Source organism: Cryptococcus neoformans (assembly GCF_000091045.1).
Source record: "Cryptococcus neoformans var. neoformans JEC21 chromosome 2 sequence".
In the NCBI taxonomy this organism is placed as follows: domain Eukaryota; kingdom Fungi; phylum Basidiomycota; class Tremellomycetes; order Tremellales; family Cryptococcaceae; genus Cryptococcus; species Cryptococcus deneoformans.
In genome coordinates, this window is record NC_006684.1 from 147578 (window position 1) to 171315 (window position 23738).

The window sequence follows — 23738 nt, forward strand, 5'->3', positions numbered from 1 at the left end:
GTAAGTGCGTTCCAAAACAGTCAAAAAGTATAAAGAACGGAGGAAGGGAAAAAAGGGAACTTCCTGTCGGAGAATCGAACTCCGATCTCCCGCGAATCCTGTGATCGGGTTGACAATCATCCAGTGACAAGCGAGCATACTAGCCGTTATACGAACAGGAACTTATTGTTTTTAGGGCATAATCGCAATTATATCAACACCGTTCAGGGAAGGAACCTGCTATCTGCTGCCTGACATACAAAAACGAATCCCCCACGCTATTTACAACTATTAACCCGCTGTACTATTTCACACATTTATTAATCACCTTCATCAAAATGTACATAACAATGCCAGCACTTCCCTTTCGTGGAAGATTAGCAGAATAAGCATGTCAGCATGTGATGCACCATGCTGACAGCCTCTAGAGTTACTTTGATGTAATGCCGGTCTTGGTGCATATGCCACAATGAAATCTAAGAAAAAGTTCTAATGCTATTTACAATTGAACGAAATCTTTTGTATTGAAACAGGTTCTCTAATTCTTATACATCACACAGACCTCCCCGGCGACGATAAGGCAACCAATAAGCATTGTTACCATCACCGCCAAGGTATTCCATTTGATAAACTGCCGCAACGTTACTCTAATTCCTTTTTGAGACAGGATATTCCGCCACAAGAGCCCGGCTAATGAAGCAGAAAAGCTATTGTGATTCGTTAGCAAACGCAAATAGTAGATCTCGAAATAAAAGAGCCTAACACGAAAGAATATGCGCCAAAGTTACTGCCTACGGCAAGTGTGAATACAGTGGAGTACAAGGAACGGTCAGATACTGCTGTTTGTGTCGTTGCCCACGATTGGATGACACGCGCTAAAAGAATAGTAGCACCAATGTTCGTTCCAAATATCTAATGTACTGGTAAGCCGTCTTCTATCTTTCCGTAATACAACGATATAAAAAGAAGATGAAGACTCACGTTGCATCCAATAATGCTCAGCATACCCATCAGCCATACACTACCAGCCACACCACCCACACGTTCCCACTCTCCCCACCATCTACCAAAAAGCGCAATCCAACCAGTATGTTGGAGGCCTTCGACGAGGATGAAAAACGAGAATGCGAATGGGACGAGAGCAAGAGGCAGATGAGAGACAATGCGTTTTACTGTCGGAAACATGGCGGAACAGGTTGGTTGAGGGGCAACGGAGGCAGTTGTTTGCGATGAGTGTGCAATTGCCTGTGTTGAAGATGCTGGGAATTCAGGATGCTTCTCGTCTACGTTCATCACCCCCTCGCTCTCCTCGTTGTGCTTGAAAAAATCCCTCCCTACATCCCTGATGAAGATCACCGCTGCCGCTGGCGCCGTAACCGTCCAAACTCCCACTTTTCCTTCCAGCAGCCCTCCCGCACTCAGTCCAACTAGAGCCAAAATGGTGATCACAAATACTGATGCTCCAAAAATTGCACCCACAGGATCTAACAAGGCTTCGCGGGGGTTGATGGGAGGCGGGTGAATGGCCAGTGGGATTAGTCCTTTTCGCCGATATACACACCACCGAGCAAGAGGGTAGTAGAGGACAACAGAGGTAACAGTTGGAAGTGCAAGCCAGGCCGAGTAGCTGAGGAAGTTGATACCAAACGCGGAGGTAAGTACAAGGTTTGTTGGGTTGGATGATACCAACAATGCCGAGACGAGATTGGCAACCTGGAAATGGGTGAATAGGAAAGCGGTTGGTTCGGTGATAGAAGCGTGATCCGTGAAGTACGCGAGGAAGGGTGTGCCAGAGAGAATCAGTGGGTCGTTACCGAATATAAGACCAAGTGTGGTGAAGAAAAGATAGAAAGCGGTATAGAGGCGATCTCCACGAGATGACCTGGTGGCGACGAGGAATGCAAGATATCGAAGGAAACCTGTAGCGTCGAGGGAAAGTGAAATGTATGCCTGAAATAAGATTGCGTTAGATACCAAAAAAGAGTATTTTGAATCAAACCCACAAAACAAACAAATAAAACCATAATATCATATGGTTTCACGCCCCCGCTGCCAATAATACCTCGCCGAACTACTCCTCCTGGAATACAGGTGGATGCCAAAATGAGTAGTACTCCTACGACAGGGGCTGTACGCAAGTCAAGAGGTATATGGTACCGCTCGTCCTTTTCGATGGGAGTATTTGGCAGGCCACCTTGCAGTTCGTGGCTATTCATCTCGAGCGTGCCAACAGGCTGCCGTCTTTCGGGCTGCTTGAGTTTTGAGCTGCATTGCTCATCATGTGAATTCTTGCTCAATGAGATCTTGGCCCAAACCTTTCTACAAGGTCGAGATATGAAGTAGGGTAAGGGGATATACACCGGCCAGATAACCAACGCATCTAGCGTTCCCCAAAGTAAGTGGTGCTCCACAACAGTTAAAGGATGGAATTGACTCACTAACAACAAAGAATACGATGAGGACCACTATCGACCGAGCGTCAATTGAGCGATTTTCGCCATCAATTAGAGGAGTGACTGCCATAGCAATAGAAGTGTTTATACGGCTGGTTCACTGTAAGATATACCGATAATCCGCAAATGTCATTTGCTAAGATGATTGCTTGGATAAACAACCTGCGCTTCAAGGATGCTTAGGTTTTGAATTACAGCTGACTATCATTGTGTGGAATATAAATTTGCGGTTGACTTGTGTGGAACTGATGAAAGGATGTGATGGATCTCTTGTTCAAAAGAAATTGAGAACAACAACAAGTTCGGTAGTTGTACAGAAGTACAACGGACGAACAAGTCGAGCGGGAACTAATAACTCCGGGGATTTTCCGACCGCTTGCATGCTATCAAAGGAACGGATCTACTTGTCGCGGAGCGATCGACGACACAAGCAAAAATGTTCTGACAGATAATTATGGAGAGCTATATGGCAAGAAGGCGAACCCATGTCTGTTTGCACTTCCATACATTTCTGAAGGCTATGCATCATCATCCCCTTCTTATAGCGACAGGCAAAGGGAAGCAATAATAGGATAAGGACGGTCGAAAGATTGTCCTGTCGTTAACAGGCAATGATTGAGACGCAAGGCACGACATGATATCCTTCCATTTCTGCTCAGTGCTCATCTCTCTTGCGTCGTGTTTTTTTTTTCTTTCGCGAGAGAACTCGAACTCTGGGATATGATCAAAAAGACACAACAGAACACTTTTAGAAATCTCCACCTAACTATTCCATTGCCGAAAGGGCCCGAAGCTGCCTGTAAAGAAGCACGGAATATGGTTTTTTCGGTTCGCCGGGCGGAGTAACCGCAAGCCACATTGGTATTAGTCACGATGAAGTGGATGACAGAGATAATAATGGCGCTCCCGTAGCAAAGCGCAATCGAACAATACGCTAGTTACCGAGATATTTGTCGAGCATCTACGGTCCGAAGATAGCAGAGCCGAACGAAACAGGAAAGGAGAAGAGAAGAAGAGAATGCTGATTTGCCATTCGCCACGAACGTGCACACGACTAACAGATGAACATAAAAAGGAACGCTCAGTCGGCTATCACCGCTCTATTAGTTTGGTCCAGCGAGGCGGCTATTATAGACATCGAACAGCGCAGGGAACCATTCCATTGGCGCTGTAAAATGGTCGTGCTCCCACTGTCTGCCAATAGGATGCATGCAGACTGGGGAGGAGTTTTGGGGGGTGGAAAAGGAGAGACTTTTATCAGAGCGGGTAAGGGTTGATATAGTGGCGGACAGAATCATGCTTGTATCGAATTGCCCGATATGGTAATTCGCGGTTGTGGTCTAACTGTCGTTCTGGAAAGATGATTTCGAGATTAAGCAAGTGCTCCCGCGACCATATCTTACAGCCCATTTCACAACTTTCCCCCTTCTTTTCTCCCAAAAGAATCACATAGAATACGACACAGCCGCAAATACAACACTCTGCCAAGTTCTGGTAATGCTGGGCGCCTCCCATCAATAACAACTACCTTTCGAGACCTCAAAAGCCTCACACGTTCGTGGAGTGGCAGCGGATGATCGGCACAATGTCAACCTCCCATTTGAATTCTCCTTCAGCTTCCTTTCCACACCAAGAGCAAGAGCTATTCTCTTTGGACTTTCTTGCTCTAACTGGGTTGGACGGCTCCATCTCAGATACTAACTCGCCACAAGCCAATTCAAGTCAATCGAGTCACCGCCAACACGATCAGAGCGGCGATGCCGAGGGTCAGACGAGCAATGAAAGACAAAACTCAATTTTTTTCCGAGAACAAAGAAGATCTTCCAAGGATCTCTTGAACTCAATGGAAGTAGATGAACATACGGGGAATGCTTTGCGGGGCTTGGGGCACAGTAATGATGGGGAAAATCAACTCCAAGATTTTGATTCTTTGCAAGCCGCATTGTTACAACAGCAAGTGAGTTGTCAAAGAATTATATGGTAATATACCAAGGCTAATAACAATTCCAGCTTCAAGCTATTCACATGCAGTCTCCTTTAGGCTTTGATATCCAAAATCCGACCTACCCGCTTGGGCAATTGCTGGCTTCGCCTGCGTTTGATGAACTGCATTCATCGCCCAATGGGCACTCTGAGCAACAAACCCTCTCTGTCCACAATGCTCACCCGAGCTCCCGATCCGTATACGACTCGCCTTTATCACATCTTGCGTTCAATGCTCACGGCCACCGTAACTCATTCTCTTCTATGTCGACGAGGAGTCCCTTAGAGCAGTTGCAAAGGCAGCAGCAGCAGTTTCAAGAGCAACTTGGATTACTGCAACGGCAACAGCTCAAGATGCAGGCAACGGCTGCTGCGGTTATGGCAGCCTCCACCTCACCATACATTGGGCTAAATGGTCCATCATCGACAGGTCCTCGACCTTCGGTGACGCCCGGCATGACTCCTTCATCCTCGAACACTGGCATGTTTTCACCCCTCACTTCTCCAGCTCTTGAAGCCACCAACTACTCTCACCAGTCCCATGTTAGCCGTCACAGCCAACAGTTTTCTCCTGCCTATGGCTCGCAGCATATTGGCACATCCGGTATCCTCAACACTGCTCTATCTTCCCCCGCCCTCAATCCCATTGGTTCTACAGGAGGTGCCAATCAAACCCTTTCGCCTGCTCTCAACCCTCAAAATGAAGTGAACAGGGGTGACTCCGAATATCTTCATGCCTTCATGGGTATGCTCGATAGCACCAACAGTGGGAACAGCACACCTGGTGGTGAACCTCCACAACCGAGCTATCAGTCACCTTCCATGACAAGCGCTTCCACAGCTGGCAATTCTACCATAATATCATCCCCAGCTCTCTATCCTCAGGGTGCCGGTACCGGTCCTCACAGACAATCCCTTCCTTTCAAATCACGCCCTTCGCCGATGCTCAAACCCACGCATCACCGATCGCACCACCGCAACTCTGGCTCTGGCAATGTCTCCATTCCTTCCTCACCAGCAATCCAAAAGTATCATCCTGACGCATCTATGCCACCTGCTGCTATGAACTCAGGTCTGCCTCCGCCGGCAATCGAACACCGACAGATACAATCCAATCTTTCTGTCTCATCGACCTCTACTCCTTCCCCTGTCGATCTCAGCCATATTATGCCACCACCACCGGTGCCGACTGGTAAACCCAAGGCACGGAAGGGTGTCTTACCCATGACTCCAGCTAGTCTAATGAACCTTGGTTCCGTGGAGAAGCATGGATCTCAGTCTGTACCGCTACCAAAGTCTCAGACTTCGAGCGAGTCAAACTCATCGATTGGTACAGTCACAGCTGCTACATCTTCTGGAAGTACAAGCAAGCCGGCTGCCGGGAAGAAAAAAACGGGTGGTCAAGTGGGGAAGAAGACGGCAGGAAGTAAGCTTGTACCGGTGGGAACCACTAAAAGAACTTTGGCTATGCGACCTCAGACAACTGTTGGTGTACGATCAGGTAAGTCACTTCAATCCTCCGTCAACTTCCTGCATCTGACTGACATACATATTATAGCTACTAAAGCAGCAGCCGCCGCTGCTGCTGCTGCCGCCATCGCCCCGGCCGAACCCGAAAACCGCAAAATATCTCACAAAGCCGCGGAACAAAAGCGCCGAGATTCTCTCAAAGCCGGTTTCGACGAACTCCGTCTCTTACTTCCACCCATTAACACTGAAGCTCTAGACCCATTATCCGGCGAGCCTATCCCAGGCTCTTCAGCACCGAGGTTATTACCCAAGTCTTCTCTTGTACCAGATGATAACCCTAATCGGGGCGTAAGCAAAGTCGCGCTTTTGAGGTTTGGGAATGAATATATCGGTAAACTGCAAGAAAGGGTGGATAGGAGGGATTTGTACATCGAGAAGCTGAGAGAGGAAGTTAAGCGGTTAAGAGAAGGAGGGGAAGAAGAAGACGTGACGTTGGATAATGGCGAGGATCTTTTGGAGTACGACTGGAGAGAAGGCGAAGAGGATGAGTTTGGAGAATGCAATGGCGATGACTATAATGAAGATGAGAAGGAAGCGGGGGAGGGGGATGAGGGATGATATGGATTTGGAGGATGATGGCGGATAGCAGGTCAAGACGAAGGGGGCTAAATGCTTTTCAACAGAGCTCGGCGCTGAAGACGATCGAGTCCAACTTGACGAAAGTCAATGGTTTGGAGGCGGGGAATATCATTCCGAGGATGAAGGACAACCAGGAGTCAAGGACTAGGACAATCACAACATTTTTTTGGAGCGGATTTGCTTTAGAATGTTGAAAATATATATAATTAGTACACGTTGGATTAGAGAAGGCATCGCTGTACGTATAGCAATTAGAACCTTGCTTATCATGCCATGCTCTATTCGAAAATGCTTAGTTCTTATATTCTAGAGCATGTAGAGCTCATTTATTCATATCCTATACACCTCCTTTATTACCCTGGATACCCTATGATGTTATCATTGTTCATCAACATCCATTTCCTCTTCAGCTTCTTCATCAGAAGCGTTGAATACTTCTTGAGCAAGCTTGGAAGTCCTTGGTGTGCCCTTTTCACCGCCCGGCGGCCTTCTTGTTCTGGAGGCAGTAGGAGATGCGGACGATCGTTGGACATGGGATGGGGTGACTTGTGGTTGAGATTGAGATTTGGAGGGTTGAGAAGGGGTGGCTAGCTGAGATGGGCCAGAGGAGCTGGAGAGTCGGGAGATAGGAGCAGGGTTGAGGTAATTACATTCTATAAGGCTGTTAACCGTAATCTTCCTGATAAATGACGAGACATACTAGGGCAGATCCATTCTAAGAGGCAGCGTTATCAACAAAGATATATTCATAACGACGGGCGGAATACTCACGCATTCTTTCCCATTCATACTTGCCCCCGACAAGGCCATTATGCCTAAAACATTTCTCGCACACTAAAGCGTACTTGTTCTGAGTTGCTTGAGCTATTGAGCCGGTCAACTCTACACACAGGGCTAAAAAACCGTGAGGCTTACAAGGATCGTCACCCAAGATAGAATCTGCCAAACGGTCATACCACCTCTTTTCAGGAGTAGGCAGTATAGGTTGAATAGCACCCATTTGCATTTGTAAAGCAGCCGCTTGATCAGGAGAGATACCGGCTGGAACAGGCAGAGGCGTTTCTGATCGAAGAGCTGCGATCGACTTCGTGAACTTTCACCTTACAGAGGGAATGTATTGACTCACGTCCTGGTGTACCACCGGCACCAATCAGATGACCAGGGGCTCTGGGAGTGCCTCCGGGACCAACAACCTTAGGCGAAGGGTTCGGAGTCACTTTGCCAGGTTTCTGTGGAGTAGTCTTGAGACCGCCACCGACAGCGGGTCCGAGGTTAGATGTAGGGTCGTCATAACGTTCAATGAGCTTTCGAGTAGAGTCATAATTGGTAGCCTTCTTGATCTCTTCGAGTTGTTTACGCTGTTCGGTAAGGAGCTCGCGAAGGTGTTTCTCTGCGTAAAGCAGATGAGCCAGCAGCCACACGAAAGAAAAAGAGTCTCATGGAACCCACCTTCGTGCACTCGTTGGCGGGAGAAGTAGAAATGAATCACGCGATTAAAGAAATAAATACTACACGAAGTAAGTGCTTCCATTTTAGCATTGCCAGCCAAACTCACATTACAGGCCCTCCCAATACCCCCGCCAGACCAATCATCCTCCCGAGCAGTTCATCCTGTGTCGCTCCAATAATGCCCAAGCCCTGCACCCACCATAAACCAACCCATAACACCCACCCTGCAAATCCATAAAGATATACAAGAAGGGCAATGCGCCTCTCACGCAGGCGAATTTCAGATAGATTAGTTTTGGCCTCTGCAATGTCAGTCGCCAGACGGGACAACAGCGTTTCGTAGTCCGGCGGCGAAGACTACACGCGTCAGCTTTGGCTTTACCACAATGACCAACTAAAAACTTACTTTGGAGAAGAAGGAAAAGAATCCCATGTTGATTGGACCTATTCCCCTGGAAAACACACTGAGGATGAGGGTAAATTTCTGCGATGAAGAGGAAAGAGCGCGCAGATGTTTACTTATGACGTTCGGTGGAGAGAGATTTTGGATCCAGGCGGTTATCGCCGCAATTTTGTTGAATGACAACATGACAACAACAACAATAACAAAAATAGAGTATATCCGTCCCTCGCTGCAACGAACGAAGGGTCGACGGATTGCGAGTGACTTCCTTCGACCAAATGACACGGATTCGCTGCCGATTTCATTTACTAACCTTCTTATGCATTCGCCTGCCATCTACTGTATCATGGAGCTTTATGATTCGCACTTTCGTCCAATCAAAAAGCTGTTTTGAGGCCTTCAATCAAGACATCTTGTTGCTAGGGAAGTGATACCCCGACGACTGGGCAGTCAATAATATTGAATGAGCGAGAAGATGGGAGCCTAGGGTACGGAGTTCTGAGGGAGATCGTTTGTGGCGTGGTGGGATCGGAGTTGCGTGGTTATTTTCTTTTAATTCTATGATAGTTCCTTTCTTCTTTTCTTCAACCATCCATAATAGACACCTTTCAACAAATAAGAAGACGCTCTTCTTCATGATCATTGCGCATGATGTGTGACTGCAGTGTCGACTATTTCACACACATTGTCGTAGACACCAAAACGTCTGAAGCCTGCCCGACTCCCCCTGCCTGTTAATATAGCTGTCTGCATGCGACTGACGACCTGTATAAAAATATCCAGTTCGACCTCCCATCAAATTGTTTACATGATATGTGTCACTACAATATCATGCAAGAGTCGCAATCTGCGGCCTATAGGATCGATTGACGCACTCTTTCCCCCTTGTCCCTGTCCAAACTCCACCTCACATATCCACGATTTACCTTCAGACTCATGCGGCAACGAAATCAACAAAACATCCTCGGCTTGCCTCTTCCTCTTCTCCAACACTTGGTGGTCAGCCTCCTCTTTTCTTCCTCTCCAAAGCTTGATGGGTGGCCACATCCCTCCAGTCCGACAGCCCAGCCTCCGCCAGGAGTAATCGACATCATCTTCTTTATCCTGAAATTAAAGAGATAAGTTAAGCAGAAGGAAAGGGTGGTATATAAAGCAATAGACTTTGGTATTTCCATAGTCCTCAGAAAGTCAATACTGTTGTCCTTTCTTACTACCTTGCCTCTTAGCATTCCATCCTTTTTTAATCCAGTCAGCCATTAGTCCAGCTCCTGCTCCTTCAGGCCCTGGCTATTCCTTCCTCAAGTCCAGCGTCTGTTCGGTCAGCCTGGCAATTCCTCCGTCCGGCTCTGCTAGGCGTGAATCCTTCACTTTCATTCGTCGAGTTCTACACCATCCGACATGAGCGCAGGGCAGCTAAGCTGACTGACGTGACGCCCGTGACACTACGTGACAATAGGATCTCGTCGTCATCACTGCCACAAAACTGGTATTTCTGAGATATACTACTAAGTTCAATTTCCTGACAAAAGATCAGCTCTTTTCAGCTTTTGAATGCCTAGTATAATATGACCTGAAGATTCCTTCTTCTTTTTCCAGCTTTGCTGATTTGTCATGGTTTTAGCAATTAACTACCCACAGCAGTCGGCCATCATACGTAATTGTAGTTTTGAGATGCCACGCTAATACTGGGTGAAGGCGATGGCAGAAAAGGATTCATACAAGGATGGAGCACCATGAGGGACGATAGGATGAGAGGAAGGTAAATGATGATGATCGAGAGAATGATTAATCAGCTCATGAAGAAACTTGGAAAGATATACAAGATAGATGTTTAAAGTGGGTGTTTCATCATAAAGGCTCCTATTTAGTGCCCCTTATTGGTCTTTAACCCATACCAATTATAGGGTCCAGCTCGACTGCATCGTGTAAATTTCGCATTTATCTACGTATATATTCTGGTGACCAATTGGTGCAGATAGAGGCGAGCGAAACAAACCCATTAGCTACTGGATTTAAATCCCAATAAGAGCTCGAAATAAGCCGTACTAGCTGCTCAAAATAACCACAGCAAGAAGCTCGAAACGAGCTTGTAACTGTTCTTGAAATGAGCCGGAAATTAAGCCACCTCAAGGCTCATTTAAGCGCCATATAGGGTCAAATCAAGCCAGTAAATCGAGTTGATTGAAACACTTTCCACTTAAAACAAGCCGGCGCAAATTTGGCTTGAAACAAGCCGCCGCGGGTCCCACGCATAGTAGTCAACAAGAAGATTCAGTGAAATCGGAAAACAGCTGAATGTACAATTAATAGAGAAGAGAGCAACATTTGTTCCTTGATAATCATACTTATCCATGGCATTTGGTAGAAGGTGTCAGAATATACCTGTGCAAAGCAAACACAAAGAAATAGAAACAGATTTTTTTTACCCTGTCGGTTGATTGAATTTCGTTGATGGCTGGCTATCTTGTCAGATCTGCGCCAAGTTGTCCCGATCTCAGTCCGTTCCCATATCTCGCTTATGGTACACACAGAATTAATATAATTACACACACAACAATTTTCCCACGGCCGCCTTTGTACATTTCAGAAAAGTTGAAGACCTTTTTGCATACGTACAAAACCAAAACAGTCAATCATACATCCACAAACAATCCCCATTTTCCCAACATGGACGCCCTCTTAGCAGCTGCTGGTCCTCTTCCCCAGAAGAAGGGGAGACCAGGCAAGGTCCATCAGCGTACTCCTCATCCGACCTCCCACAAGACTGTCGCTCGTGGAGATGGCAAGGACAATATTGATTCCTCGACGCAATCCATCTTGAGCAGCACACGGTTACCACACTCTTTCCACCGCTCCAACCTCGCTACAGGATCGTCTTCAGCACCTATCCGACCTGATGGAACTCTCGGAAGAATAGGGGACAAGAAATTGCGGGCGAAAATCGCCTCGCAAGATGTGGGCAACAAGCGGGCCAAAGTTGAGAGGGATGACGTGAACGAGTGGATAAACAAGGCTATCGGAGGTGAGAGAGGTGGGATTGAGGTGGATGAAGATCTAGGGGAGAAGACTTGGAGAGTCAAACAGGAGGAAATTGTGAAAGAAGTGGCAATGAACGTCAGGGGGAAAAAGTTTGATTTGAAAATGGAGGACATGGGAAGCTACAAAGTGGATTACACTCGGAACGGCAGACACCTTGCTATCGCTTCATCTCGCGGTCATGTTGCTACTTTCGACTGGCAAGCCGGTAAACTCCATTCCGAAATTCACCTGAAGGAGACTGTTCGGGACATCAAGTTTCTCCATTCTGAGGCGTACTATGCTGTGGCTCAGAAGAAATATGTCTTTATCTACGACCAAAATGGCGTGGAATTACAGTAAAGCTTGGAATCTTTGAGACAGGAAAGGTTAAGAACTGATGGTCATTGTAGTAAACTGAAACAACATATCGACCCTACGCATATGGAATTTTTGCCTTTCCACTACCTCTTGTCTACTGTCGTGCGTATCTCGTCTCAAGTTTTTCTTGAGTCAAGCTGACATTTATATCAGGGTAACGCCGGTTATCTCAAATATCACGACACCTCCACCGGTGTCATGTTAACTCAAATCCCCACCCGTCTTGGTTCTCCTCATAGCATGACCCAAAACCCTCATTCTGCTATCATCCACCTCGGTCACGCCAACGGTACCATGACGTTATGGTCTCCCAACATGACTACTCCTCATGTCAAACTTTTGGCTCATCGCGGACCTGTCAACGGTGTTGCTGTTGATCCAAGTGAGCACAGTGCTGGGAGGTACGTTGCGACGAGCGGGATGGACGGTACTGTCAAGCTTTGGGATGGGCGTATGTGGGGTAAGGAAGTGCGAGAATGGAAAACGAGGAACCAAATCACATCGCTTGCCTTTTCCGGCATGGGTATGCTCAGTGTTGGTGGAAAGAGCGGTGTGACAGTTTACCAGGACCTTTACAAAAACACTCATCGCCCGCCATCTCCCTACCTCACCCTTCCTCTTCCTAGCTTGACAGCTTCTGCCACCCGTTTCTGCCCCTTTGACGATCTCCTCTGTGTCGGGCATGAAAGAGGAATATCATCCCTCATAGTACCTGGTTCCGGTGAACCCAACTTTGACAGTGCAGAAGCCGACTTGTTCGAGACTCGTACAAGAAGGAGGGAACGAGAAGTCCGTGGTGTCCTCGAAAAGGTCCGACCGGAGCTTATCACAATGGATGCCAACTTTTTGGGCAAGATTAGTGAAGGACGGGGTGGGGAGACTCATGAGGAGAGGGAGGGAAGGAGCTTTAGGCAGTTGGGAAGGTTGGAAAGATTGCGCCTTACCGGTAAGGCGGATGAGCCCGAGCAAGAGGGTGTTGACGATGAGGACGCTGGGCTGGAAGATGGTGAGGCTGACCCTAACGGCGGAGAGAGGTCAATAAGAGAAAAGAAGGAAAGGAGGAAGATGAAGGGCAAGGGCGGTAGTACCAAGAGGTACTTGAGGAAGAAGGCGAAGAAAAACATTGTAGACAACTCCTTGGTAAGTCTCCCCAAGTTTTTGGTGCGATCATAAACCCCACAACTGACGATCTGTGGATAGTTGCAAATGAAGGCCAAGGTGGCAGCGCAACGAGCATCAGAGGAGAAGAAGAGAAAGGTGGAAAGGGGCGAGATCGTCCAGGAGACTGGGGCGTTGGCGAGATTCGCTTAGATATAGGGTTTTACTGCTCAATGAGGGGCTTGTATATTTGCATGTACTGCATGTTTATCGCATCTCGGATGCGGCGTTCGCTTGAACGTATTCACTGTTGCAGATTGTCACAAAAGAGGTCTTTCTACATGATATGATAGCCTTAGAACTTTGTTTTGAATGACCCTACTTGGAATGTGTACGATAGCTGAGCGAAGGGTGGTATGGTGGCGGGCTATTCATCGGCGTATCGTCCAATTTTGTGCTCCTTGCCGATAAGAAAACGATCGACGACCGAACTCGCTCGAGGTTTCATATCTGTTTCCATCGTTCCGCCTTTGTCCAACATAGGTATCGCACACATTTCTCAATCCTCCCCCATAATGCGGATATTGCCTGGTAGTATTACTTCAAGTGAAGCGCGCGACGCGTCGTCTGCGTTTTTGTCTACACGGTGATGCTATAGAGCGAAACTAGACCTAGAGACAAAACAAGGTTAACAACCCCAAATTGTGCCGGAGGTCGAAAGAACCCATAAAAAAGACATTTGGGACACTGTAAGAGTAAAGTTGTAAGCATATCCAGAAAATTCCATGCTTGCATCCTTCACGCAATGAGACGAGTAGATGCTGTCAGTCGCGCATCCGCCCCCCTTGCCCGTCGCCCGAGCCACCAAGGGAATAAAAGTGTACAATGAAGATTGGGACAGCCCCAAAAGGGCTAGAAAAATGGGCAGTACTAGACTGTCAAGATAGCTAGAGCACACAAAAATGTATGTGGAACATCACTGCATCGTCGCAGAGTCAAAGAAGTATAGCGAAAACGAAGTATAAAAAGCTAACACTACAAGAAGCAACCCCCTTACACCTCCTGAGAAGCCTTGGCCTTGCCCTTGGTCTACGATAATCATCAGCTGCTGATCAAACCACGAGAAGAGTGGTAACTCACCTTGACGGGAAGGAGCTCGGCCATAATGTGGGGAAGGACACCACCCTGAGAGATGACAACAGATCCGAGGAGCTTGTTGAGCTCTTCGTCGTTTCGGACGGCAAGCTGAAGGTGTCGGGGGACGATACGGGACTTCTTGTTGTCTCGGGCAGCGTTACCGGCCAACTCGAGGATTTCAGCGGCAAGGTCTAAAAGGGTGGCGTCAGTGTACTGTCCCAGTGGCCACCGAGTACAAGACGCGACTTACACTCAAGGACGGCAGCGAGGTAGACGGGAGCACCGGAACCGATTCGCTGGGCGTAGTTACCCTTCTTCAAAAGACGGTGGATACGACCGACGGGGACTGGAGAGCCCAGTAAGCGCATAATCAAGGGCATGGCAGACCAACTAGACTCACACTGAAGACCGGCCTTGGAAGATCGGGAAGAGGACTTGGTCTCGGAAGAAGCCTTGCCTTTGCCACCAGAAGACATTGTGAATAAGTGTTGGGTGTTGGTTGGGTAGTGGGTAAAGTAGTAGAAGGGTTGTTGGAAAGACTTGTTGAATGGAGGGGAAAGAGAAGAAGAGATGGGGGTATTTAAATGCTCGCGGGGAATCTGCGCGAGGGGCGTCCGGGAGTTTCCCTGGCGTTGTTTGCAAAACACAAGTCGTGACGTCGCCGCTCAGCTATTTTTTGCGGGTGACGCAACCACTTGGGAAAATAAACCTGTGACGTCGGCACTTGAATAAGGGAAATGTGAAAATAAATAAAACAAGTCGTGGCGTCACTAGATACCGCGTCGAAAAAACAGCAAACAAGTCCCCGGGCCACACGACGACGGGTCCCTGAGCTTCTCCCCCTGCGAGCCACCCACCCTTTATAAACCACACCTTCATCTTCCACATCCTCTTTTCCCCTCCATCAATCACTTCAACTCTTTCGCATTCTCAACTACTCTCTTCACTACCAAACCCCCCAAACCACTTCAACTTATCACAATGGCTCCCAAGTCTGTTGCTTCCAAGGCTCCTGCTTCCCAGGCCTCCAAGGCCCCCGCTGCCGCGTCCAAGGCTCCCGCCAAGGTCAGTTCGCGTCCGACTTAGACATTGGTCGTGTCTTGTAACTGACGTGTATCATAGGCCGCTAAGACTTCTGCTGCTCCCAAGGACGGTGCCAAGAAGAGGTCCAAGAAGAGGGTCGAGTCTTACTCTTCTTACATCTACAAGGTCCTCAAGCAGGTCCACCCCGACACTGGTATCTCGTGCGTGTCACTTTTGCCACTCTTTTGACTTTGCACGCGCTGACAGGGACAATAGTAACAAGGCCATGGCTATCCTTAACTCTTTCGTCTCTGACATTTTCGAGCGAATTGCCACTGAGGCTTCCAAGCTTGCTTCTTACAACCACCGATCTACCATCTCTTCTCGAGAGATCCAGACCTCTGTCCGACTCATCCTTCCGTGCGTCACTATTTGTTTTCTTTTTCATCATAAGCTAATTCGGTATTTAGTGGTGAACTCTCTAAGCACGCCATCTCTGAGGGTACCAAGGCTGTCACCAAGTACTCTTCTTCCAAGTAAACGGTGGTGGCGTAGGGTTGTAGAGCTTTTTTTGTATCGTGCGCTAGTTTGCTAGTGTCACTATCTTTTTACTTCGTCTTCGCTAGTCTTCTTTGACATGAATGTCCTGTTTCATGATACCGTCTTGGCTGTATTCTCTGATTTTGGTTGATAATCCTTGGTGATGGGTTTGGCAGACTTGCGCGTCGAGGGAACTTGCCACCGTGAACAGTAATTAATGTGTCGCGGGAAACTTGTCCCAGAAACAAACGCGCCGTGAACGAGATTCGCTTGGTTGGAGAGCTGTTCGACAATTTCAACAAGTATACGTGCATTCACATTCTATTAAACCACACCATTAAGCAGTGCTAGCTGTAGATTCTATGAAAACCTGTGATACTGCCGGCTAAATAAGGCTTATTCAACTGACTATAGGAATTGGCTTACGACGAGGAATAAACCCCAGCAGCGAAAAGCACGTCATCCACTGCTTTTTTCTTTCATTCCGTTCTTTCCCCTCGAAAGGATCCTTTAGAACCTGAATGCTGGTTTCTTTCTGAATACAGAGTCATCCAACTCCGGCCGGGGAGCTGATATTTGACGATGAGAAAACGGCTCAAGAGCGCGGCGTTTGCAATCTCTTTCGACGGCGTAATAAAAGCCCACTTTGGTCTTTTTACTAAGAGGATTATTAAAGCGATATCACCCACATCAACGCGTCGAGTGTAAAACAATCTTCTTTGCCATCATGACCAAATCTTGCCAGCCGCGTTTGGGTTTGGGCTAAGCAATCCCACATGAAGGTAGAAGTGCTCCTCTTTCAACAAAACAGCGATCCAATCCTAGATATGTGTTCAAAAGGTAGTAGCATGTCTGTCAATCCCTATTCGCGAATTCCGAGTAACAATTCTGGAGGATGTGTCGGGCACAGTATTCGTATTGCACAGAACAAGACTTACCAGGGTATTACGCTGCCAGATTTCCAGTTCTCTGCCCCCTCACTCCTCAGATCTCAATCAAGCAAGTGTGTTCATATCTCAATATCCCTCAAAGCCTTTTCACCCGTTTAAATGCTCGCATCATTTAGCCATTCCATTTATTCTCAACTTTTAGTTAAGCTGATAGAGGAAATGAGAGAGACAAAGATGGCTTGTGTATCAGGTAACAACTGGAGATGACATCGTGGTCGGGAACTGGGCCTTTTCGAGTGACAGAGGCGCAGTAGGCTGCTAGCTTCTGAGCTCGGCAGATACGATATGTTGGCGCCGTAGAGGCGTTGTCGATGAGAAGACTCGATAATCGTCCGAGATGGTCTAGATAAATTGGTATGCTGTATGCAGTATCTGGATGCATGGATGTTTGTTTGACGGACAGCGCTCTGGGTGGACAAAGGGATGATGGAAAGACGGGATTACAAGCTGGGGACACACTTCAAATCGGCGTTACGGAAAATACCGGTGCCTGGGAAAATTCATTTTTCACTTTGATTTATTTACGGGGGAATTACAAAGGGAGGAAATGATTTATCCACTCAAGTCACGTGACTTTTCATGAATAATTGAATTATGGATTTTCTATAACGCCGTAATGCCTATTCTCCGAGATAAACAAACACTCGCTCCTGGTGACACGGCCCAGCGGGAAGATATCTCAGCCAGTATATAAACCCCTGGCCCTCGAGATATTCCCACTTCTCATCAACAACATCAATTAAGTCTTTTCCCACTCTTATCCACTCTTCTTTCAAACCAACAACACCACAACACATCTATCACAATGGCCCGAACAAAGCAGACTGCCCGAAAGTCCACTGGTGGTAAGGCCCCCAGGAAGCAGCGTAAGTCTTGGAATTATGCAATCTTGCTTTTGGCTTGGTCATCAACTGACTTGCCTCTTTAGTCGCCACCAAGGCTGCCAGGAAGCAGACCACCACCTCTGCTGCTGGTGGTGTCAAGAAGCCCCACAGGTACAGGCCCGGTACCGTCGCTCTCCGAGAAATCCGACGATACCAGAAGTAAGTCTCTTGCCTCTTGCCTCTTGGGTTTTTGATGACTAACAGCCACGCCTAGGTCTACTGAGCTCCTTATCAGGAAGCTTCCCTTCCAGCGACTTGTCCGTGAAATCGCCCAGGACTTCAAGGTAAGCCCAGCCTTTTAATTCTTGGCACCTCGACGCGCCCGCGCTGACTTGGCTCCTCTAGACCGATCTCCGATTCCAGTCCTCTGCCGTCATGGCTCTCCAGGAGGCTTCCGAGGCCTACCTCGTCTCCCTCTTTGAGGACACCAACTTGGCTGCCATCCACGCTAAGCGTGTCACCATCCAGCCCAAGGACCTCCAGCTCGCCCGTCGTCTCCGAGGCGAGAGGTCTTAAGCAGCTTTTATTAGCTTGGCTTTTGTAGACTAGTTTTTTCGGTGGAGGATGGTTTTTACACTTTCGATTTGCTTCTTTTCTTTTATTGCTAGTGCCGGCTTTTTTAGTGTTGATGCAGCCTGGCCTTGATAACTCTGGATTTTGTTTCTGCTGCAGCGATTGGGATTATCAATTTTCACGGTGCATCGCTTATTAATAATAAAACCGAGTTTAATACAAAGCCAAAGCCAATACTATTGGCCAGGTGGCGTGGCTTGAATGTTGGCGACGAACAGGTTTTTGATGGCGGCGAAGCGCCTTTGAATGGGAGATGAGCGCCGGTCAAGCAGAGTGGAGGTTCGGCCCCGTTTCAAGTCCCCCAAGACTGCAAATTAGCATGTCTACAAATAAGTGTAATCGTGTATAGAAAGAACAATCAAGCGTACAATACGAGACTCGTAACCTTGACGCTGCCCTTGGCCAAGCATGCATACCCTCTGAGCGTCAAATATGCTTTGTCCGTTGTGAGAGCTTTGCATTACTATTTGTGTGGACGCCGCATTAGAAATTGGGAAAAGTTGACTTGTAATCTATTTGTAATCCGGTTAGAAAAAACTCACATAAGGGGCCTCTTGCGCGCCCAGTCTGTTTATCCTTTCGTTCCACTTTGTTTTATTTCTTTCGCTGTCTCGTTCATTCACACATTCTTCCCTTCTTGATTCAAAATGCAGCACCACCCCGCGGTAGCAGCACAGCCGGGCCGCACTATTGCCCCTATCCCGCACCACCGCCCACAGCAACCCCGGATCACTCCTTACACACCAAACGTACGCGACCTCAACCCAGGACCTAAGAACAGACTCATCCTCGCCCTCCGCTCCAACATCCCCTTTGAAGTCGACTGGGCGCTACCGCAGCTTGTTGTCGCAAGTTTCGACCAGTCGGACGGGTTCAAGCTCGAGGCATGGCCAGACAGCATTTGCGCGTTGAAGGAATGGCCGGCCAAGTGGCTTGAAGGACTAGAAAGGGAAGCTGCAGTGTTTGAGATGAAAGCTGGGCGATTGGATTTTGAGGGGGACGAGAATGATGAAGAGGGGAGGATGGCAAAGCGCAGAAAAAGGGATCTGGCGCTGGGGGCGGTGGTAGAGTGGGAGAACGATCTCAAGGTGGAACAACGGGCGACCAACTCTTTGCTCGTCCTCAGAAACGCATCCTTCAACGCACCCAACGCAAAGATCCTCTCAAGCTCAAGCTTCCTCGCTTTTCTAGCCGATTTCTTCTCTTTGCCTCTACCGTTTCTCCAGCATCTTTGCCTGAGAACCCCAGAGCCTATACATCATATCCTCATCATTGTCCAGTCCATCTTCCCCCATTTGCGCGTGGACATGCCAGGTATCGACCGCATCAAGCACATCTTTGGCGTCGTCTTCCCTCAGCTTTTTGTTGATACCCGCGATATCGCAATGATGAACAACCTTATCCCTCTCATGATGATGGGCCAGACAATCCCCAATAACCACCCTCCTCCGCCTGAACTCATCCCTCATCTTCTCCAGCTTCTCGTTCTCCGTCCAGCAGGCCCACTTCTCGATTTGACTCTTGACATCCTCATCTCCCTCTCCACAAATCCCATCCACTCCCGTGCCATACTTTCTCATACTTCTTTCCCGCATCATCTCAAATCCATCACAGCCTTACTCGAACATCAAGCTCGTCCGGTGGTGAATGCCCTTGACCCACCGCCTTCTACGAGAGGGAAAATGGTGCGTAACCCAGCGGGACCGAGTTGCAGAGCAGAGGAACTTAATCAAAGGCGGACGAAGGAACGAGAGGCCGCATTGGGACATATGGATCCCATGGCTGGAGGTAGACCGGTGTACAATGAGGTAGGGGATAAGCCACCGACATTTAGTCCGGCGACGAAGAAGAGGCTTTTCAGGATGAAAGAACCCGAAAGGTCTATCGAGTGGTGAGTCATAAATCATTAACCACTACTTGAAGATGTACAACAAGTTGACTTTGGTATGTAGGATGCACCAGGCATTCGTCTACTCATCGACAGCCCAAGTCCTTCAAGTGACATTCTGGCACGCCTACCGAGATTTCTTCACCAACCCAGCTTGCGTAGAACCAATGTTGAGTGCATCTGATGTGATCAAGAATGTCACTGCAGCTTTCCCTGGAGCGAGCGCAAAAGTTTGGACCGATGCGAGTGGTGCGCAAAAGTTTGTGATTGCTGGTGTCGGGTTCAGGAAGCGATCAGGTACGTGCAGTCAAACTTTTTGGATTTATAGTCGAATCGCTAATGAGAACCAATAAAAACACAGATGACGATGAAAGGTTTACATGTTACTGGCATGCATGCACCCAACGGTACTCAGCTACCAACCCCGTCCAACTGCTCGAACACATTAGCAACTACCATCTCCAAACCTTTTCTGCACCCCAATGCCAATGGGGCTCATGCGATCACAACCTCTGCACGTACTCTCATCTCCTCACCCATATCCCCCTCGGCCAGCCTCCATCCTCCATCTCCGTCCCTGACGCCATCTCTTGCCATATCGCAGACCATAGTAGCTCCGTCTTGCAGCGCAAGATCACCAATCGTACCGTCCCTCCTTTATCCAGCGTTCGTCTAGCCGTTCAGGGGGCATTTACCCCTGTCGACGCTCGTCGACAACCTACTGGCGCCGCCCTTCTCGCGGCGTTACTTATCCGTAACCTCGCCCGTACCCTCCGTGCCGAGATCTCGCTCGCCGTGCCCGAATTGTCTCATGCTCAAACGCAAGAAACGGCAGATGAAGCTCAAGCGAGAAAAAAACACCTTCTCGAAGAGAGGTATGGATTGCCAATCCCGGATTCGGTGTTGAAAGAAGAAGAAGAGGAGCAGGCGAATGTGCAGCAAGGCCAAGATTTAGATATGAGTGAGGAAGAGAGGGAGAGGGCGAAAAAGGCGTTTGAGAATGTGGAGGAGAGGATTATGAAGGTCATGTTGGAGAATGTTAGTGGGATAACGCAGTATCTTGGTGATGCGCTTGGGCTGTAGAAAGCAGAGTGGGAGATAAAGTTGCAGAAGCTTTGGTATTCCAAGACATGTCTCAATTGGGTCTTTAGGGTTTAAAGCTATGTAATGCATAATCGAGGGAGTTTCATTTACAATCTTTGTAAATACTTTCAAGTATTAAGAGCTCTAGAGCTTCGCCTTATTTGGCAAAACGGCAACACATTCAATCTCAACATCCGTACCCTTTGGTAAAGACGCGACACCGATACAACTTCGAGCAGGGGCAGGGCTAGGGATACGTTTGGAGTAGGCTTCGTTAAGCTCGGCGAATGTCTCATACGATGTGATCTATTGTTTTGAGCATATTGAAACATAGTTAGTCAAAAAAGTGAACGCGAGGGGAGGAACGAACGCACAAAGATGGTGAATTTGACGGTATGTTCCAAACTTGTTCCGTGCGCTTTAAGAACGGCATCGAGGTTGTCCATAATTTGGTTCTAGACCCATAAACAGCGGTCAGTCTACATATGCACCCTACCCCTCTGTGGATCAGGAGACGATTGGGATGAGTTGATAACTGAGAACTCAGTGGAAAGGAGGAGGCAAGACGTACGACACGGTTGGTGATAGGTCCCTTGACGAGCTCGCCATCAGGGCCTGCACCAATTTGCCCCGAAGTGTAGACGAATCCGTTGGAGATGATTGCCGGAGCTACATTTTTTGGATTTATCCAAAAGATGAGGGTTTAAAGTTTAATCGTCAGTGTCAGGCTGTGGTGAGCGGAGATGATGAGCAAAAGACAGAGACACGTACAGAAGACAGGGAGGGGAGGGGCGATACCCGCGACTTTGTTGGCGATTCTTTCGCCGGTGGACATTATTTAGACGAGTGTCTGTAGTAGCCTGATTGATTTACTGGTAGTAGGGAAGAAGAAGAAGTCAGATTTGCACCGAAGAGACTTTTTATAGGACCGGGAAAGAGGCATGCATGCTGGGGGTATTGTAATTTCGGCTCTTCGGTCTTCTTATTCTCAACAAATTGCCGATCCGCTCATTCTCTTATCAGTCGTGCCAGCTTGTAAACTGAACACGTTAGTTCGGCCTTTCCCTAGACACCCTATTTGTAGACCATATATGCAAAAGACGACGCTAGTTACAAATCTGATAAAAGCTTGTACATGCATAGTCTACATGATGTCTTGCCAATACTTGTCCCCTTAATATTTCGCCCACCTTTTGAAGCATCTGATTGTATATATATTTTGAAATGAATATGAAGAAGAAAATTATTGCACTAAACAGAGTATCAGTATCCGATAAAGTCTTACGAGCAAAAGAAAACTTACAAAGAGGATCTCGGAAATCTAGAAAAGAAGAAATAAAGAATGTTAGCATTTGACCATACATTTCAAACAGCAACTCACGTTTTTGGCTGTTGTGGATGTACCCAACCTTGGTCTTGAACTGCTCCCTCTTCGATTGGTCCTGGAAATTCCTTCCTTGCTTCTTTGCCCACTTGGCCTCGCCCGCATTCCTTGCCTTCATCAACTGCTGGCCCCTACCAAACGCGCCGTGTCCACCAGCAACGGGTACAAGTGCAAGAGAAGGGTCTGCAAGCTTTTTCCTAACAAGGGCAACTTTGAGGGCAGATTGGTCGACGTCAGTGTCGTCCGAAGGACGGTAGCGTTGATCATAGTAGACTTTAAGGGAACGATGGCCGAGTGTACGGCCAGACGGAAGGACGAGGGAAAGACCGTCAGCGGCCAGTGCGACGCTAGCCTTTTTAGGTCTTTGAGGTCTGTCAGAGGCGTCCGTAGCTTCTTCATCTGATCCGACCTCTTCTCCATCCTCGTCCTCCCAGTCTTCTTCATCATCGTCACCTTGGAAATCGTAGAAGTCCGCCAACTCTGCACGATCTTCGTCCGTCTCATACGCAAGCTTGCAGTGGTTCTTGTCAATCATGTGTTTTCGCACAGCTTCCAAACTGCCGAATTCCTTGCCGCCGTTAGGGCAGAAGATACAAAGATTACCCACAGCCACCTTTTCACCGAGGTATGAAAGGAGGCCGGCAAGGTCAATGAGGATTTCTCTGTCGGGGATGAAGAAGCTGTGGATACTAGACATGTGACCGACGTTTTCATCGACAGTCTCGGAGTGGCGGGTACAGAAAAGACAGTCTGCGGGTTTTATACGTCGTCGGAGGTTGGCCATCTTCTGCTCAAAGTCACCCTCTTCGTCGTCCTCGCTGTCAACATCCATCTCGCTCGCCTCATCCTCCGATCCATCATCGTCCTCGCTTTCAACCTTGGCGGGGGCGGGAACAGGCTTTTTACCTAACCGCTCATCAGATGCGGCAGCGGCTTCTCTGTCTCGATGCTTTTTGGACTGAACGTGGGTCCTGAAAGCGTTTTCAGATGAGAATTGCTTGCTAATATCACATCAGTATTTCGTCCTACTCTCCTCCATTTTTTTATTTTTTAGCGTAGACTCACTTGCAAGCGGCACAGGCCAAACTTCTAGGGTCTGTCCTGACGGCATTCTGTTCCCTCCTCTCCAAGACTTTTTCGTTGAAAGAGGCCGCAGCGACTGGAGGAAGGTTTGCGACCCTACGCTTCATGTTGTAGCGGTGCCAGTCTGTCAAGAAATGGGCGCGCTGCTCATCGGCAGCCTCGAATGCGACACGGCATGAAATACAGGTGAACATGGTGAAGAATTTTTGTGTAGTTGATATAGATGAAGAATGAAGATATTATGATGATCCAAATGGCCAAGCAAATGGCTGATGAGTAATGAATGGGTGGCGGCGAAAATTAATTATAAAAAAAAATTAAGG

The 23738-nt window shown here is 48.0% G+C and overlaps 10 protein-coding genes across 11 annotated transcripts; 5 read left to right on the plus strand and 5 right to left on the minus strand.

The window, feature by feature from the left end:
- Nucleotides 1-424: 424 nt before the first annotated feature.
- CNB00510 (expressed protein) lies at nt 425-2694 on the minus strand. 2 transcript variants are annotated; one of them, XM_569060.2, is made up of 5 exons: nt 2418-2694; nt 1983-2359; nt 961-1929; nt 743-891; nt 425-686 (listed from the first exon to the last, which is right to left on the minus strand). In XM_569060.2, exons 1-5 carry the CDS (start codon nt 2500-2502, stop codon nt 518-520), a joined length of 1749 nt encoding a protein of 582 aa, XP_569060.1. In that variant the 5' UTR covers nt 2503-2694; the 3' UTR covers nt 425-517. The 2 variants fall into 2 exon arrangements, with proteins under 2 accessions (XP_569060.1, XP_569061.1); XM_569061.2 differs by having other exon boundaries at nt 743-1929.
- A 1128-nt stretch (nt 2695-3822) lies between these two features.
- On the plus strand, nt 3823-6893 carry CNB00520 (hypothetical protein). Its single transcript, XM_569062.2, has 3 exons — nt 3823-4389; nt 4443-5916; nt 5974-6893. The coding sequence occupies exons 1-3, from the start codon at nt 4006-4008 to the stop codon at nt 6501-6503; spliced, it is 2388 nt and encodes a 795-aa protein (XP_569062.1). The 5' UTR covers nt 3823-4005; the 3' UTR covers nt 6504-6893.
- CNB00530 (hypothetical protein) lies at nt 6816-8498 on the minus strand. The gene is made up of 8 exons (XM_024656434.1): nt 8380-8498; nt 8080-8330; nt 7974-8032; nt 7651-7914; nt 7440-7598; nt 7296-7388; nt 7225-7239; nt 6816-7177 (listed from the first exon to the last, which is right to left on the minus strand). The coding sequence occupies exons 1-8, from the start codon at nt 8404-8406 to the stop codon at nt 6903-6905; spliced, it is 1143 nt and encodes a 380-aa protein (XP_024512229.1). The 5' UTR covers nt 8407-8498; the 3' UTR covers nt 6816-6902.
- A 2502-nt stretch (nt 8499-11000) lies between these two features.
- Nucleotides 11001-13145, plus strand: CNB00540 (conserved hypothetical protein). Its single transcript, XM_569064.2, has 4 exons — nt 11001-11750; nt 11805-11874; nt 11926-12912; nt 12973-13145. Exons 1-4 carry the CDS (start codon nt 11044-11046, stop codon nt 13081-13083), a joined length of 1875 nt encoding a protein of 624 aa, XP_569064.1. The 5' UTR covers nt 11001-11043; the 3' UTR covers nt 13084-13145.
- A 686-nt stretch (nt 13146-13831) lies between these two features.
- Nucleotides 13832-14546, minus strand: CNB00550 (histone H2A-1, putative). Its single transcript, XM_569065.2, has 4 exons — nt 14408-14546; nt 14258-14353; nt 14011-14198; nt 13832-13959 (listed from the first exon to the last, which is right to left on the minus strand). The coding sequence occupies exons 1-4, from the start codon at nt 14481-14483 to the stop codon at nt 13924-13926; spliced, it is 396 nt and encodes a 131-aa protein (XP_569065.1). The 5' UTR covers nt 14484-14546; the 3' UTR covers nt 13832-13923.
- A 378-nt stretch (nt 14547-14924) lies between these two features.
- On the plus strand, nt 14925-15687 carry CNB00560 (histone h2b, putative). The gene is made up of 4 exons (XM_569066.1): nt 14925-15072; nt 15130-15251; nt 15307-15450; nt 15501-15687. The coding sequence occupies exons 1-4, from the start codon at nt 14989-14991 to the stop codon at nt 15568-15570; spliced, it is 420 nt and encodes a 139-aa protein (XP_569066.1). The 5' UTR covers nt 14925-14988; the 3' UTR covers nt 15571-15687.
- Nucleotides 15688-17247: 1560 nt separating this feature from the next.
- On the plus strand, nt 17248-18072 carry CNB00570 (histone H3, putative). The gene is made up of 4 exons (XM_569067.1): nt 17248-17386; nt 17449-17563; nt 17619-17688; nt 17750-18072. The coding sequence occupies exons 1-4, from the start codon at nt 17326-17328 to the stop codon at nt 17918-17920; spliced, it is 417 nt and encodes a 138-aa protein (XP_569067.1). The 5' UTR covers nt 17248-17325; the 3' UTR covers nt 17921-18072.
- Nucleotides 18073-18566: 494 nt separating this feature from the next.
- Nucleotides 18567-21232, plus strand: CNB00580 (conserved hypothetical protein). Its single transcript, XM_569068.2, has 3 exons — nt 18567-19868; nt 19930-20162; nt 20227-21232. Exons 1-3 carry the CDS (start codon nt 18625-18627, stop codon nt 20946-20948), a joined length of 2199 nt encoding a protein of 732 aa, XP_569068.1. The 5' UTR covers nt 18567-18624; the 3' UTR covers nt 20949-21232.
- CNB00590 (mitochondrial genome maintenance-related protein, putative) lies at nt 21029-21880 on the minus strand. The gene is made up of 4 exons (XM_569069.2): nt 21720-21880; nt 21520-21617; nt 21323-21403; nt 21029-21254 (listed from the first exon to the last, which is right to left on the minus strand). The coding sequence occupies exons 1-4, from the start codon at nt 21781-21783 to the stop codon at nt 21093-21095; spliced, it is 405 nt and encodes a 134-aa protein (XP_569069.1). The 5' UTR covers nt 21784-21880; the 3' UTR covers nt 21029-21092.
- An 11-nt stretch (nt 21881-21891) lies between these two features.
- On the minus strand, nt 21892-23669 carry CNB00600 (cytoplasm protein, putative). The gene is made up of 4 exons (XM_569070.2): nt 23398-23669; nt 22330-23333; nt 22252-22269; nt 21892-22199 (listed from the first exon to the last, which is right to left on the minus strand). Exons 1-4 carry the CDS (start codon nt 23607-23609, stop codon nt 22192-22194), a joined length of 1242 nt encoding a protein of 413 aa, XP_569070.1. The 5' UTR covers nt 23610-23669; the 3' UTR covers nt 21892-22191.
- Nucleotides 23670-23738: the final 69 nt, after the last annotated feature.